Here is a 16,354-nt window from a genome sequence, read left to right on the forward strand (position 1 = left end):
ATCAAATTGTCAACAATGTCTAAGCCTGCTAAGGTTTTTCAGTTCAGCCACAGCAGCACTAAGTGTTATTGTAGAAATTCATTGTTGAAGCTGTGTATAGATCATTTATATATTTCAGGATATGGTATAAAGCCTTTACTCATTATGTCTCTTCTTCTGTGCATCTTTCAAGCAATAGAAACATATGTAGTACCCTCAGAAAACCATTAGCCACACTTGAAGCTGTGGCTCAGCCACTAAAGGCAAATAAGAGCAATCAATTTTACCATTGTGGCTGAGAACTCAGATTGCATTGACTATTCTGCTTGTTTAGATGAAATGAAGAAACAGTATATGAAGTGAGGTATTAGAATACAATACACTCCACTGTGCAGGTCAAGGTTTCAAGTTATAAATCATATCTAAGCATGGAAAGGGTATTCACTTCAGCCACAGCAGCTTTGAATGCTACTGAAAAAACACATTGTTAAAGCTGTGCACAAACTACTTGTATACTTTGTTAAGCCTTTAGTCATAATCCCTTTGCTTCTATACATTTTCTGAGCAATAAGAACATACGTAGCAAGCTCAGAAAATCATTAGCCATATCAAGAGCTGTGGCTCAGCCACTAAAGCCAAATAAGGCAATCAATTTACTCCAGTGTGGAAAACTTCAATTGCACCAGTAGCTTTTGTTTCTGTATGCTCAGGATGAAGAAGTTGAAGTGTAAAGCAATAAAATGTAAAGATCTGTTTTCATTTCTCAAGCAGAGACTATCATAAGTTCAGAAAATGTTAAACCATTCATTTTACATCACAAAATGGTGAATGATGTGGTTTGTACCACTTTGAAGCCATTGAATGCCACATTTTGAATCACTTTCAAGCCATTCAATACAGTGATTTGAACCATGTTGAAGTCATCAGCCCTTCAGTCATTAACCCTAGCAAATTTGGTGACGTGATTGGCTCTGAATATTTGCACCTGTTGGGATCAGTCGTGTTGTGCAGGTTCAAACTCCGGCTTGTATGTTCATTAGAAAAGATAACAAACAGCAGTAAGAACAAAATGTTATCTGGTAAGAAAAATTTGAAGGAAGGCCCTCTCCTAACCTCAGGAAACCACTTTGTAATGGTCTACTATCCCACACTTTGTTTAAGTATCCCACGGGAACGAAAAAACACTGCATACATAGATGCCCTATGTAAGTGCCCAATCCTGTACAAACTCTTTCTTCGTACCTCAGAAATTGTAACTCCCTGATAATACTTTGGACTCTCATATAGTCAATCTACAGTAGGTCAACCTTCTTCAATATAGCTGATATCATGGTGCTGTGTACTAGACCCTCCAGGGCAAAAGCACAAAAATGAATGATAGGAAGAATAGGGAGATAGCAGAGGTCAAGGAGGTGCTGGTGAGTAGTGTTCATTGAAAAGTGGGGAGTGAGAGAGGAGGCTGTCCTAGCCCAGACATAAATGTGAGCAAGAAGCATGGTAAAGGGACTCAAAATTCTTTAAAGGTTTCTAAGCTGTGTGAATGAAAGAGATGATGTCAATGCAAGATCACACATAAAGTGTCAGGCTAGATAAGGGGGTGAGACGCAGGAACAAAAGGAGCTGAGGCTAAAGCAGGCAAGCTGTGAGCTAAGGCAAGGTGGTGGGTGTAACTGGGCCAGGTTAGATGGTCAGGATGATGAAGATGCAGGCTGAGGCAGGGCATTGGAAAGAAGCACCTATAGCCAGGATGCTCTAGAAATGTGGTAGGACACTGTGATGCTGGGTAAGGCTGAAATGGTGTCTGGCTCAAGGGGGCATATTGGCTTTTGGAGTTCAGAAAGCATCAGATGTGTGAGCTGCACTGCCTGTCCTAAAGTGACATAGTATAAAAGGGATAGATAGATGTGAGTGTACCTTGCTCATTTGTAACCTAAAGTCTTAGTAGTGGTGCAATATGAATGTGGTGGCTGGTCTTTGGCCATCATTTTTTATCAAGTTTTTGCTCAGAAAAGGTGTGAAATGCACCTTTTTCAAGCCTTTTTCAAAACCATTCACTTGATGAGAAAGGTTAGGTTATTCAATGAAGTTCTAGTGACTTTTCTGCAATAAGATCTGCTGAGCTACATATGTAGCAAAACCTTTAGCTGAGCTGAACTCACTTTATAGATCTGATTGATCAACAAGATGTGGATACAGTCTTCAATCAGTTCATTATTCAGGCAAATTGAGCTTGCTACAAAATGCAGCTGTATGCTTATGTGCAGGCTCATATTTAATGTTCATCTCACTGGTACATCATCATTTTGAAGAGAGTAATTTTTAGCTATAATATAAGCCATAGAATATGAAAAGAAGAGTAGGTGATGGGAAATTTTTCAACCAGGCTCAGCTGGGCTAGTGTCCACTCTTGAGCTAGTATTAAGATCTGAATGTCAGTACTAATGTTCAAATGTTAGGATGGACCTGAGTATTAACATTCATATTCTAGTACTAGCTTAGCATATAATGATAGATATCTTCGTACTATTGACATAAAAAATAAAAAAAGGTTTTTAAACCTTTTATAATAATACATTTAAAAATTGTGAAATGATTGAAAAAATGATTGCTAATGTTTCATTCAATCTCTTTTCAATCTTTTTATCATCTTTGACAAGAAAAAAGATGTAACCTTAGAAGATAGTATTATGGTAGTACTAAGCTAGTATTAAGGTCTGAAGGTCAGTATTCATATTTGAACCTGAGTATCAGCCTTCATATTTTAGTACTGACTAAATATAGGATAACAATAATGTGACATTGTCACAATATGTTCAGCACCTTTGACAGCAAAAATGAAAAATGATGTGAAAACTTTTGATTGTAGCTTTGTTTAAAAAGTGGTTATACAAATGATCATTAAAATTTTGTTCAATCTCTTTTCAATGTTTTCATCATCTTTGATTAAAAATATATCAAAAATATTTTGAATCCTTTTATTATAAATTAATGGTAAAGATGCTGAAAGCATTTAAACTTTTTCTTCAATATCTTTATCATCTTTCACCTCAAGCCGTTGATTATTTCATTCAGATGGGTTTTCAAGCAGCATAAGTGTCTGTAGAGGATTAAAAATAATCTAATCACAGTGAGAAGGTGATGCATGATGGAAATGCCTGACCATTGAGTACTGACAAGACAATAATTAAAAAAGGACAAAATGGCACCAGTTATGGAAGTAATTGATCTGAGTCATATGTGCAACATGAGATAACAGAGATTAAGCAGCTGAGAACAAGAGGCTGAATACAGGATGGTTTGTTGCATCTGCAATAAAGAAGCAGTTGGCAATTGAGGCTGTTGGCAGTGGACTTCTGCAGTTTTAACATCAGTAGCAGTAGCAAAATCTCATTAAAGCACAAAATGATAATGGTTTCAGTATAAGAAGTTTTTATAAGCATTACTGCGCATGCATTATCAACACATCAACACACAAAATGTCAGATAATTATATTGAATGACAATGCATGTACAACTGTGAAACTAGACAGTGAACTTATAAAGCAATAAAAATATAAGAGATATAACAATTAAGCATATATTAAAGGTGATTTGCCTAATCTGAAGAAAAGAGAAACAACATTTTCAGATGCTCAATAATGAATGACCAAACTAAGTAATTTTAACAATTATTTAAAGGTATGTGTGGCCATGCAAAAAACATCAGCCTCAGCAATTTGATGTACTTTATCAAAAATGCTGCTATATCAATCACATCAGTGCCTGAAATGAGCAAGTAAATTTTAGTTAGCTTAGATGAAAACCCTTTTTCTCTCATGAATGCATTGTTTGAACTCTTTCAATCATTCTTTGTAGTTGGCTCTATTCACTATCTCAGCTTTAGTAACACATTAAAATTCTACATGAGCACTCTGAGCCTTCACATCATTTACAACATTAGTTTTAGCAAAACAAATAGTATAAGCCAGTTCGCCAAAAGGTATAATCAGTTTTCACCTACATGCTAAACTTAACAGTGCAAATATCATCCTAGTAGTGATTTCTAATTCTCACTTGGTGAAGCAATCAATAATTTAGGATAAAAGATAATAAAGATATTGAATAAAAGATTAAGCCTTTTTGGTATCTTTACTATTTGTGATCAAAGTATATATAAATGTTGTAACACTGTTTTTGTAAAAAATGCTAAAATGATTGAAAAGAGATTGACAAAGTATTAATCATTATTTTTAATCATTTTACAATCTTTTAAACAAAGTTATAACAAAAGTTCTGAAATATTTACCATTCTTTTCTTATCAAGCATATTGTTATCATGATTTTGCAATGTTTGTCTGGGTCACAAACAGAATTGCAAAGTCATCTATGCAAAAATCTCAGTAACTGTATGATGCTCAGGTGCTATCATGCATACCTGTTTTGTCATTATTGTTTATTTGTCAGAGCATATAGTCTACATGCTCAAATTTGAACATATTGTCTCTGTGAGCCCTAATTTCTTAGAAATGTACAAAAGGTAATAAACATGTGCTAATTAGGACAGATTGTGGCTTTTGCAAAAACTTGACCAAAATGCTTAGAATAGCAATGCATATATTGTCTGCACTTTTGAAGCCTTCAAAGAGTAATGATTCTTAGTAGTGATTCTAATGATCATCAGGTCTGCTATTATAATTAGGTTCATAAAATTAATGCAAATCTGGTGTTGGCATGAGTTCTTAAATAAAATGTCTCAGAGATATGTTAATATCAATATTAAGGTTGATGGCACAAAATATGCATTATCTTTTAACTTTAATTCACAAAAGTAAATTCTGCTCATCAAAAATACAGGTAAATAATATCAGTAATATTACAATAATGAGCAACAACAACTACAATTAACAAGAAACTAAACAAAAGTTTGTCAAGAAATCTAACATTTGAACCTTAGTGCTAACCTTGCAACATTGGTACTGTTTAGTACTAGTCACTGGGTGAAACAATCAATAATTTGAGGTGAAAGATGGTAAAGGTATTGAAGAAAAAGTTGAAATCTTTTTACCATTTTTACTGTCAAATTGTGATAAAAGGATTCAAAATATTATTAACATCTTTTCTTGTTAAAGATGATGAAAAGATTGAAAAAAGATTGGATGACATATTAGCAATCATTTTTTCAATCATTGTTAATCTTTAAGACAAACTTATAATAAGAAGTTTTAAAATCTTTTTTCATTATTTTCACATCAAATATAATGAACATATTGTGATTATGTCACATCATTATCATTCTTCACTAAGCCAATATTAGAATATAAAGGTTAATACTTAGGTCTCAATGTTAGTACTACTTCTTGCAGCCTTAGTACTACCATTACCACTGTCCACCTTGCCCATATTTTCTTAGGTCTTAGAATTTGGATATCAGCACATTTACAATGACAAAAAGAGCATGAAAGACTCACTGCACCACACAAAACATGCATTTCAGGCCCTTCTCAGACTGGTGTCCATGCTGAATGCTAGGCTTCTTCATGAACACAATGTGTCATATGATAACCTTGTCATCACAGGTCCTGGACATCCTCTTTATGAACTCCTTATAAAATATATAAAGCATCTTCAGTCATTCAGGTCATCTGCCTCAGAATCTTTCTATTGAGGCTAGAGTGATATGGAATGTCTCTTGTCACTCTGACAATGATTATTATCATGATTTTCTACTTTCAACCATTCTGTCATCTGATATCCCACTCTACCTTGATTTTGGCAACCTTGACATGGATCCTAGACACTTTTGCATACCCTCATGCTTGGGCACCATCAACAAGTTTCTCACCACTGTCAAGTATTTTTGCTTACATGAATCACCTGAAAATCTGGTAATTTAGAATTTCGCACCATCTTCAACACAGCCATCATCTAGTGATGCATCTCAACATGCACCTCTCAACTTTCATGATCCAGATCCTGATGAATCATGGCAGACATTTTTCCACCACCATGCTGATGATCGCAAAATTTTTATCAAATGATGTGTTGGTAGTCAGCTTCACACCATCACTCGGCACATTGCTCCTACTCTGATGAAACTGCGACAGATGGTCAAAGATCATAAGGCTATGTGAAAATGTAAGCATGGGCAGCTCAGGTCTCAAACAAACACCAATGTCTTCAAGTGAGAGCAGGATGACAACTCATACACTCGTGTTCATTGCAATATCCCTGCCTACCAGTTGTATGAGTTGTTGAAGGATCATCACTGACAGCTGTGATCATTCATTCACAGTGATGTGTTGGATGAATGGGATATATACACTAATTCAACAATGAAAGTCACAATGGCAGATATGATGAAATTGACCTTTCTGATGAAAGGATAGGATAGAATTTGACATTGCTTGCATTGAGCTCACCCATGCACATGGGATATACAAGCTCTATGTCCCTCCTTTCCAGCTTCCATCTGTCAACCTGCATCACCCCTCCCTGATGATTTTTTCACTGTCACTTTGCTTGACACCTCTGATGAACAGCCCATTCAGCTGCTCAACATTGTGAACAGCATGCTAGACAGCTCATCTGATGATCATGTTTCTGTTCGAGTCAGTTAAGCATCTGGCTCTGCATAGTGGGTTCATCATGATGATCAGCAAGATCTTCTTGAGAACATGAACTGCAATGGCAAGACATCTTCTGTCTCTTGTGAGTTTGTGTTGTCAAGTGGTATCATTGATAAGGACCAGATCATGCGTGAGCTCATGCCACAGTGCTCTGTCACAGACTTACTCAGTATGTCATCTCATTAACATTATTCCTTTCTGTTCTAATGCCTGTGTTCGCTCCTTGCCTGTACATATAGTGATCATCACACAGAAGTGTCCAGCAACAGGCTAGAACTTGTTCTATCTGAGGATGCTAACATTTGTGTCAATGACAACAAGCAAGGTCTGATGGAGTACATGAATCATGATGGCAAGACAGCATCTGTCATCATTGGTGAGGATCAGGCCATTTATGAGCTCATGCTGTGGTGCTCTGTCACAGACTTATCTGGTATGTCTTTCCATTAACATCATTCATTTTTGTTCTAACAACTCTGTTTCATTCTTGCCTATCCATGTCCATTACACTTCATTTTCTGCATAACATTGGTGCACCTCTCTCTAATCTGATCCTTTCTGCTTGGTTGCTCTCATTTACAGTGGTCAATGACATGTTCTGTGCCATCACCATGGCTGATGTCTCACCTCCTTCCATCTCATCACATCTTTTCGCATTTGCAGTTTCTGGTAGGTTATCCTGAGTTTCTTGGTATCTCATGCTGCTTATGTCACATTTATCTTCTAATTCATTTGCAGAATCCTTATCATCTCATGGCTTGGATGTCCTGCAATGTGGTTCACATGGTGGTGATACTGAGCATATGACTCTCATCAATGATGGCCACCAGCAAGCACGCTTCACACACAGTGTGGTTCAAAGCACATGCGATGTTAGCAATGATCACATCAATGTTGTAAACAACAGCATTGTCATTGAAGAACATAAACATGATGCACCTCTTGCATCATCTAGCAGTGGCAGCCATGGTGATGACAGTGTTCATTGTGATGGTCTTAAAGATGGTGAGATCATCATGGATGGCTTCACTCTTATGAACATTTCTCTGTATGCTTCCGTTGACACCGTGGACTCCATGCTTCATGAGTAGTTTAGCATCATCTCTTGTCTGAGTATAGATAACACTTCATCAACTGTTGCTTGTTGTCAGCTTCTTCTCATTCAAATGCCTACTGTTGATGCTGATGCCTGCCATTTCTTTTTTGATCATGCAATGTCATGCAATGTGCCACCCCATGTGTGGGATATGGACCTGCATAATGTCCAATTTGTCAGTCGCTCCATCAACAAATTCAGCATTATCACCAGTCATGACAGGAATGTCTACACATTTAAATTCTCAGATTTTAGCATTCTCATCATGGTATATTTTCCATTTGACATCTTAGTCATTGTCAGAGAGAAGTAGGTCTCAGATTCTCAATCCCTCATCATCACCTTGGCTCAAAGAGAGATTCCCTTCCATACTCCTCCATGTCCAATTGACATTCTGCCAATCCTCACATCTTGGGCCTTCATGCCTTCTTTTCACCCATGTCAACCCACCAACTGGGTTGTCACCATAGCTGACTTTCAAGCATATGTGGCTGTTCAAAGGCAATATTGTTGATAGCCACATATATGTGCTGTGGCCCAGTATGATGGTATTCTGTGGCATTTCATTATTAGAATATATCAGAGAATTTGCTGTATAGTCCATCCATCGACCTCTGTTATCACCAGGGACCTCTCCAGGACAATTGTGCATATGATGATAAATTGACGATGAGAGACATTGATGTCATACTGGAAACATATTATAGAGAATGTGGTCTCCACTATTCTCGCATATCTCCTCTATCAGTATGGTGCAAGAGTCACTTCAATGTCAGATTTTGGCATGTGGAAGCCAAGCAGTGATATCAAACCATTTTATCATCATGCATGGCAGGTACCTGGCAGCCTTTTATGAAGAAAGAAAGGGCACAGAAACTCCATAAAAAGGTTGCACAAGTAGAGTGTTGCAATCAATTCCTTGCATACACTCACAGCACAGTGGTGGCAGCTATCAATATAATGCAGCATTGAGTATGACATATATTGCATATGAAGCATTTCGATTTTTTATACAATGTACATGGTATATATATGCAATCACAAATGTACTGGATCTCTCATGCAAGCTAGTGGTTGCTGGCTTGTGAGCTCCATTCCAACATCTCATGCATGGTTAACTCTTCCTCATGCAGGCTAGTCATTGCTGGCCTGTGTGGCCATTCTTGTTCTGATGTCATAAGATCTTATAGACCACTTACTGTTCTTTTTGCATCATGTGTGCACCTGTCCTTTTGTGCACACCTGTAATAGCATTCATAGGTGCTGACTTTTCTGCCATATACCTCGACCACACAGTTTGCCCTCTGTGACTAGCCTGGTATGCTCACTGTCTTGTGCACTTGATGTTCTGTCTACCTCTTGAACCACCATTCACACTCCTTGATGCCACTCAAACTTGCCTGCACATAATGGTAAATGTAATGTTTCATCCCTGATGTAATGCTAATATAATGTTTTGTTCATGTGATCTTACCCCTGACATAATGGTTATCGTAACAGTAACATTTTTCTGTCTGGCTCCTTGAAAGTTCATTCACTCAGTGCCTGCTCTCCCTCAATCAATCTTGTATCTCCACATGATTCTCTGATATCCATCAGCGATGCGATGGAAAACTCTGTCTGCCTCGACAGGTATGATCATGTAATGAAAATACGTTTAAGCTGTGCTGTGCCCATCTTTCATTGTCTCTGCCTTTCTCACCCAGTCATCTGCTGTCCATGGCCCTTTTATGTAACTTTACTCACACACATCATATTTGAACATTGTCACAGTGATGCTGGACTAGAGATCAAAAGACTAAAAAAGGAACAGTCACGTGGAACGTGCCACCCTGATCCCCCCTGATCCCTAAAGTGGCTGAAGAGCCTAACACTTACTGGCTGTGCAGCAAGCGTATGGAAAGTATGATAGATATATGATGGAGCTGGTAGGCTCAGTGGTCGCTACAGTGGTAGATGAGGAGAAACAATCTGAAGTTTCGTTCTCTACATGCTGGTCTTATATATGTGTACAGGTGCTGACTACTATGAGAGATGCTATTGGCTATCTATGTGTCTATGCAACTAAACTATACACAGAACAATAAATAGGAAGATCTATCCATAAGTGGAACAATAGGTGAGAAGATCTGTCTTCATCCATAATAATGGTGAGATGATCCATCCTATCGTGATAATGGCTATACCTTGAGCCAATTGCCTAGATGATCCCTAACAATAGTCCTTGTTCCCTTTGTTCCCGAATGGGTGCCTTTTATTGTATCCTGGAATAGACTGGTCTGACTGTATCATCTGCAGGTCTGGACCATAACATGTGATGTGAACTATCACCTGATTTCTACGCATCATGTCTGTGGCTGAGTGGCATGAGATATTGGTGAAGCACATGATCTGTGGCATGAATAAAGTCACGTGCAGACTTTGTAGCAAAAATCTGTGACACTACCCCCCTCTCAAGGCTCATTGTCCCGAGGAGCCAGAACCTTTATTTCTCCTTCTCGTTGCTCGCAACAGTTGGTAGCTTCTGGAGGGGAGCCCTTCTGCATAATACTCAAAGATTATTTTGGCTATCCTGTCTCCTGGCTTAACTGAAAATACAAAATCTGTTGTGTTGATCAGTACGACCTTGAGTTTTCCAGTGTAATCTGGATCAACGACTTCTGTGCCCACATCAATTCCTCAAGCAGCCAGTCCACTTCGTGGAGCTATTTGTGTGTAGGTATGTTTGGGAGGGTCAATGGTGACTCTAGTTCCTACAACAGCTTGTAAGTGTGGAGGGATTTCATGCATCTCTGCTGCATAAATATTTCATCTGGCTGCTTCATTGGAGGAGTTTTTTGGTGATTTGGTGAGATCTGTCATTTAATGATATAAGAAGAACTTGTCTGGGTGGTCAGACATGTTGATTCTGTGTGTGAATTTGGGTGAAACTTCATATGAGGATAGTTCAAAGCATTTTCCACCAAATATAACTACCCTGATTGGTGCTTTGGCTGCATCTGGGTGTTGTTGGTGGAATTCTTGAAGAAGCTTGTTGATGTTGGTGAGATTTGTTCAGGGTTCCCATGCATCATTGAAATGGTCATAGCCTTTCCATTTGATGAGGTATTGGACCCTTCCCCTCACGATCTTAGAGTCTAGAATTTCTTCAACTTCAAGTTCTGATTCTCCTTCGATTTTTATGGCTGGAGGTTTTGGGGGTTTCACAGTTTGCGACTGTGTCTTGATGGTACATGATCAACTTGCTGGCATGGAAGACCAGGTGAACCTTCATTTGCTTGCACAATTCCAGTTTGAACGTGACTGGGCCTAGCTTCTGAAGTATTTTGTAAGGTCCGAAGTTTTGTGTGCCTAACTTCGCAGATTTGACTTTTACTCTGAGGTCTTTTCCCTTAAGTAGTACTAGGTCTCTGACTTTGAATGGGACTTCTCCCTTTTTCTAGTCAAAGTACCATTTCATTCGTGAAGCCGAAACTTCCAATGCTGCCTTAGCCTGTTCTTGCACCTCAGATCGGTGAGCGAATAGATGTTTCAATGAAGGGTGACATATTGATTCATGTACATCTGGTGCCATTTTTGGATGTCGGCCATATTCGACAAAGAATGGGAAAAGTGCAGTGGACTCATGGGTCTGGTTGTTGTATGAAAATTCTGCCATTGACAGATAGTAGACCCAATCATTTTGTCTGTGGTTGCAGTACATGCAGAGATACTGTTCCAGCACTTGGTTAATCCTTTCCATCTGACCATCTGTTTGGAGGTAATATGCTGTAGACATTGTAGACTTTATACTGAGCTTCTGGCAGAACTCCTGGAATAGTTTACTTGCAAATTGAGTACCTCTGTCTGAGATAATCTGGTGCAGTAATCCATGGAGTTTGAACACTTCGTTATAGAATATGTTAGTGACTTGTGATGAGGTGACTGTGTTATCTGTTGCATAGAAGTGCACTCGTTTCATGAGTCTGTCTATGACGACAAGTATTGTCATCTTCTTTTCTCCCCTAAAGTCCATGGCTAGAGGAAGTTGTGTGATGAGATCGACTGTGATGATCTCCCATGGTCCTCCTGGTACATCATTGGGTTGTAGTAGTCCATATGGTTTCTCTCTCAAGTACTTGTTGCATTGACAACTGTCACAGCCTCATATGTATTGTTTTATCATTACAGACATTCCTGGCCATCAATAATTCTGAGTAATGAGCTCCAATGTTTTGAACCTGCCTGGGTGTCAGGCTGGTAGTGTGTCATGGTGAAGCTTTATTAGATCAAGGCATAGCTGTTGATCTTTGGGGACATAAACCTTTCCACAATAGAGCAGCAGTCTGTGCTCAAAGTTCCATTCTGTGAGGTTTTTCCCAAATTCATGCTGTCCTGTAGTCAAAAGTGCACGATAATCCTTGATCATCATGTCATCTGTGAGTGCCTTCTTGATCCTTTCCAATAGTTGAGCATCATCAACTTCAGATGTGTGAGTGGGTCAAATTGCATTGATAGCGAAAAATTCAGGTTGTAACAGCATTTGATTGAAATTGTCGCTGTTTACCCCCCTCTCATGGTCTGGCCTCCTGAACAGAGGATCAGCATGTAGCATTGTCTTTCCAGGTCAGTGACTGAGTATAAAATTAAAATGTGTGAGGAATAATGATTAGCGCGCTTGGTGCTGGGATAACTTTTGTGCCTGGCAGAAGTATGTAAGGTTGAGATGATCTGACCAAATCTCAATGGGTTCTGGGTGTCCTTCTAGATAGTGCCAGTATTCTTCTAGTGCCCAAATAATTGCAAGCATCTCCTTGTCATAAATCTTGTAGTTTCTCTCATGTTCATTGAGTAATTTGGAGTAGTATGTGACTGGATGCCATAGCTTGTCTTCTCCCAGTTGTTCGAGTACTGCCCCAGTTGCATAGTCTGAAGAATCAGTTTCCAGACAATATGGTGCAGTATCGTTGGGGAGTTGTAGAATTGGGGCTGAGGTGAATGCCATTTTGAGTGCACTGAAGGCTTGGTCTTGCTCTTCCTTCCATTGCCAGGGCACATCCTTACAGGTGAGTAGCATTAAAGGTCATGTGAGTTTTGCAAAATTCTTTATAAATTGCCTGTAGAAATTCGCAAATCCTAAAAAGGCCTGTACTTGTTTGACCTTTGTAGGTGCTGGCCAACCAAGGATGCCTTCAACTTTAGCAGGGTCCATCTGTACTGAGTTCTTGCTGATGATCATACCAAGATACTCAATTAAGGACTGTTCAAAGAAGCATTTCTCCAGTTTAGCATATAAGTTGTTGTCCTGGAGACACTGTAGAACCGCTTTTACTAGTTGTCAGTGTTCTTTGAGATCGTCCGTGAATATGAGGATGTCGTCTAAGTAGACTACTACCTTTCCAGTGTGAATTACATCTTCAAGGACTGTATTCATCATTGTCTGGAAGGTACTAGGGGCGTTACAGAAACTGAAGTACATTACAGTGAGTTCGAAGAGTCCGCGATGTGTAATGAAGGTGGCTTTTTCTTTGTCTCCCACCCTGATCCTTATGTTGTTGAAACCCCATCTCAGATCAAGCTTTGTAAATATGCTAGCTTGTGAGAGCCTGTCAATGAGGTCCGAGATGTGTGGGATCAGAAACCTGTTTTTCTTGATTACTGCATTGAGGTTCCTGTAATCTTGTACTAGCCTCAGTGAACCATCCTTCTTTTTGATGAAGAAAATGGGTGCTGCTGTTGGACTTCTTGATCTCTTTATGTATCCTTTGGCCAACTCTTGATCTAATCATGTGTCGAGCGAATTTTTTTCCTGCAGGTTCATAGGGTATAGCTTTGCCGGGTGTGGTAACGATGCCTCTGAAACAAGTTCGATTAGATGATCGTAGGGCTTTCTTGTGGGCATTCATTCTGACTGCTTCTTGAAGAACACATCACCATACTCATGGAAGTGTTTGAGGACATAGGCTGACCAGTAGTCTTTGTCCTGTTCTCTGTTCTGCGGTGTTCTATGCTGGTTCCTCTTGGTATCAAAACCTGGTATCAAAACCTATAATGAGTGATGCTACAGCTTGTGCGTCAGGGTCTTCTGATAATGATACCCATTTAATGAAGCTGTCCATGTCATTCCAGTTATCACCTAACTCCTGGGAACTGATGAACTCCATTAAGTCTTCAATGTGAAGGATGTTTGTGTCTTCCAGGTCCTCCTCCTGGACTGCTACCTGTGAGGGTGCACATTTGTATGGGCATCAGGTGAATTCAATTGTGAGTTTTCCCCAATCTACTTCAGGATTGTGCTCTTTGAGGAAACTCATGCCTAGTATAATGTCCTTGTGACCTATATCGGTAACTAGAAGGCTTTGTCTGCTTGTGTAGTTTCCGATAGTTATACTGAGAAGAACCCTTTTCTTATTAGTTCCACCCTTGTTGTGAGATGTGTCTGCATTGTAAACTCTGATCTCCTTTTCAAGAGAGATTATAGCAAGATTCAGCTGATCAACCAGCTGTGGGTTGATGTAACAAGAATATGCTCCTGAATCGAGGAGCACCTCAGTCTGGACTTCCCTTACTCCCTGTTTGAGGTGAACAGGTAAATCGATCGCATGTTTTGACAAACCAGTTGATGCAATATAGAGAAAACTTGATACTGGTACATGCGAGAGTGAGTAGGTACTACTACAATGTCTATGGGAACTCTGACCAGACCTCAGAGAACCTGCTGAAGAAAATCCTCATCGCTTTCCATCTTCGTGATCCTAGCTGTTTTGACAGTTGGTTCCAGTTCTGCCTCCTTGTCCTTTGTGTTGTAGTTGGTGAGAAAAGCACAGACTGCTTCCTCTCTTGCCTTGCTGTCATCGAAACTGCTTGATGCCACTGGTGTGGATATTGCCCTGGTTGCCTGGCCCCACTTTGGCATTTCGAATTTGCCTTTATAATTGGGGTCCGGGCAGTGTTGCTTGAATATGAAGGGGTGTTTTTCGCAATGTACACAGAGCTTCTTTTCCAGCCAGCCTTCCTGTTCCTTGGTGAGTTGAGACACATGATCCACATCCATTGCATTAGGGTCTTTCTGAGCTCGTGGTGCCTGCAATGATGATGATGTTGTTGTTGTTCCATGTTGTCCTGCTTTGTCAGCTCTGAACTTAGACTCAAGTTGGAGACATAGGTCAAGATACTCCAGCCATGTGGTCAGGTCAGTGATACCTAAGCTGTCTCGTGTTACCATTGCCTGGTGTACATCCTTGTCTCTGTGTTCAGCAATGTAACCGATAAGTGCAGTGTGCCCCAAGTTGGTCTTGGTGGCCCATTAGCAGAACTTCTCTGCAAAGGAGACCATCGTGGGGTAGGTCTTTGGGCAGATCTCCTTCAAATGCTGTTGCGCATCTTTGTCCAGGTTGAGGGTCCTGTAGTTTACTTTGAGAATGTCAACAAAATCTTCCCAAGTGCCAAGTGATTGCTGTGCCACTGCCTTGGTTGTGTATTCTGACATGTAAGTGAATGCACCGCCTTCCAAGTGCAGTAGTGCCGTGGTAATCTTTCACTCATCATCGTTGATTTCATTTCACCGCATCCAGATGCCGAGTTGTTAGAGCCAGTTCTTCAGACTTCCTTTGCCCGAGTAGTGTAGAGGTTCGGCTATCTTGACATGTGGTTTGTGCGATTGGACCATGCTGGAGGCATGACCTTGCACCGTCGAGATGTCGCTTGCTTTGAGTGAAGCTAACTCATGCTGTAACTTGATGTTTTTGACCTTGATCATCATCATTTCTTTTCCCATGTCCAACATGGCTCCCTGGGTTCCTGAGATCTCATCATTGAGGACAACCATGTGTGCATCCTGAGCCTTGATTTTGTCTGAGAGTTTCTCATTCTCAGATTTGAGTACTGCCTCTTTAAGTCATCGCTCTGTCTGAGCTGATGCAATCAAGGCCTCAAGAATTCTCTTCTGCTCGTACATCTTGTCGCCGAGCACATTGTACATTTTCTTGAGCTCATTGTCGACCATTGACTTCACGATGATGATTACCCATTCGTGAATGTTGTCAGGGACTTTGCTGGGTGTGAACTGTCTAATGGCATCTTTAAGACACTCATATTGGTTTCTGTCATATGACCATGTGAGAGGTATGTAGGTGGGAAGAAGTGATGGGGTTGAAGACAATTGTCCTCCAAGTTGTGATGCAGAGTTCTGGGGGTTGAGCCCAGGTGACAGCAGTCTGGAAGCATGAGAGGTTTTTCCGTCGTGCGTTGTGTCGATGTTTGGCCGGAGTACATCCTCCATTCTTTGCCTGAACGTAGACATGTGCACTCAACTGGTGTCTGACATTGTGTGGTAAAAGAGATGTGTCTAATACAAAAAGTTCAAGTATCACTTCTCTGCGATCTTGACCAAAGCTTTGACCATCTCCTGCAGTCTCTCCTCTTTCTCTATCTGCTTGAAGCTGATGCTTTCTATCTCCAGACAGACCGTGTTGATGACCTGCTTCTAGACAAATATGTAGGTGCATGTGCCTGTATGTAGATCGGTGCAGATCTTGTCTAGTTCTGTGGTGAGGCAGAACAGTGGTCCCTGGTGCTCATCTTTGAGGCAATACGTGAATGCTCCTAGTATGGGCTGGAGCCTGAAACAGGTAGCATCTACCTGCTTGGTGAGGGTTTTGATGTGGATCATCAGCCTGACTCTAGATGGGAGCAG

At 40.1% G+C, this 16,354-nt stretch overlaps 2 protein-coding genes across 2 annotated transcripts; one reads left to right on the forward strand and one right to left on the reverse strand.

Moving 5' to 3' along the window:
* Positions 1-6,527: 6,527 nt before the first annotated feature.
* LAESUDRAFT_710268 (uncharacterized protein) lies at positions 6,528-7,675 on the forward strand (the record flags this gene model as incomplete). Its single annotated transcript, XM_040906752.1, has 6 exons — positions 6,528-6,566; positions 6,594-6,666; positions 6,732-6,753; positions 6,824-7,017; positions 7,167-7,253; positions 7,323-7,675. The coding sequence occupies 6 exons, from the start codon at positions 6,528-6,530 to the stop codon at positions 7,673-7,675; spliced, it is 768 nt and encodes a 255-aa protein (XP_040770742.1).
* Positions 7,676-14,365: 6,690 nt separating this feature from the next.
* On the reverse strand, positions 14,366-15,148 carry LAESUDRAFT_754223 (uncharacterized protein; the record flags this gene model as incomplete). The annotated part of the gene is made up of 2 exons (XM_040911860.1): positions 14,366-14,953; positions 14,993-15,148. 2 exons carry the CDS (start codon positions 15,146-15,148, stop codon positions 14,366-14,368), a joined length of 744 nt encoding a protein of 247 aa, XP_040770743.1.
* Positions 15,149-16,354: the final 1,206 nt, after the last annotated feature.

The sequence above is a fragment of the Laetiporus sulphureus genome (assembly GCF_001632365.1).
Source record: "Laetiporus sulphureus 93-53 unplaced genomic scaffold LAESUscaffold_1, whole genome shotgun sequence".
In the NCBI taxonomy this organism is placed as follows: Eukaryota; Fungi; Basidiomycota; class Agaricomycetes; order Polyporales; family Laetiporaceae; genus Laetiporus; species Laetiporus sulphureus.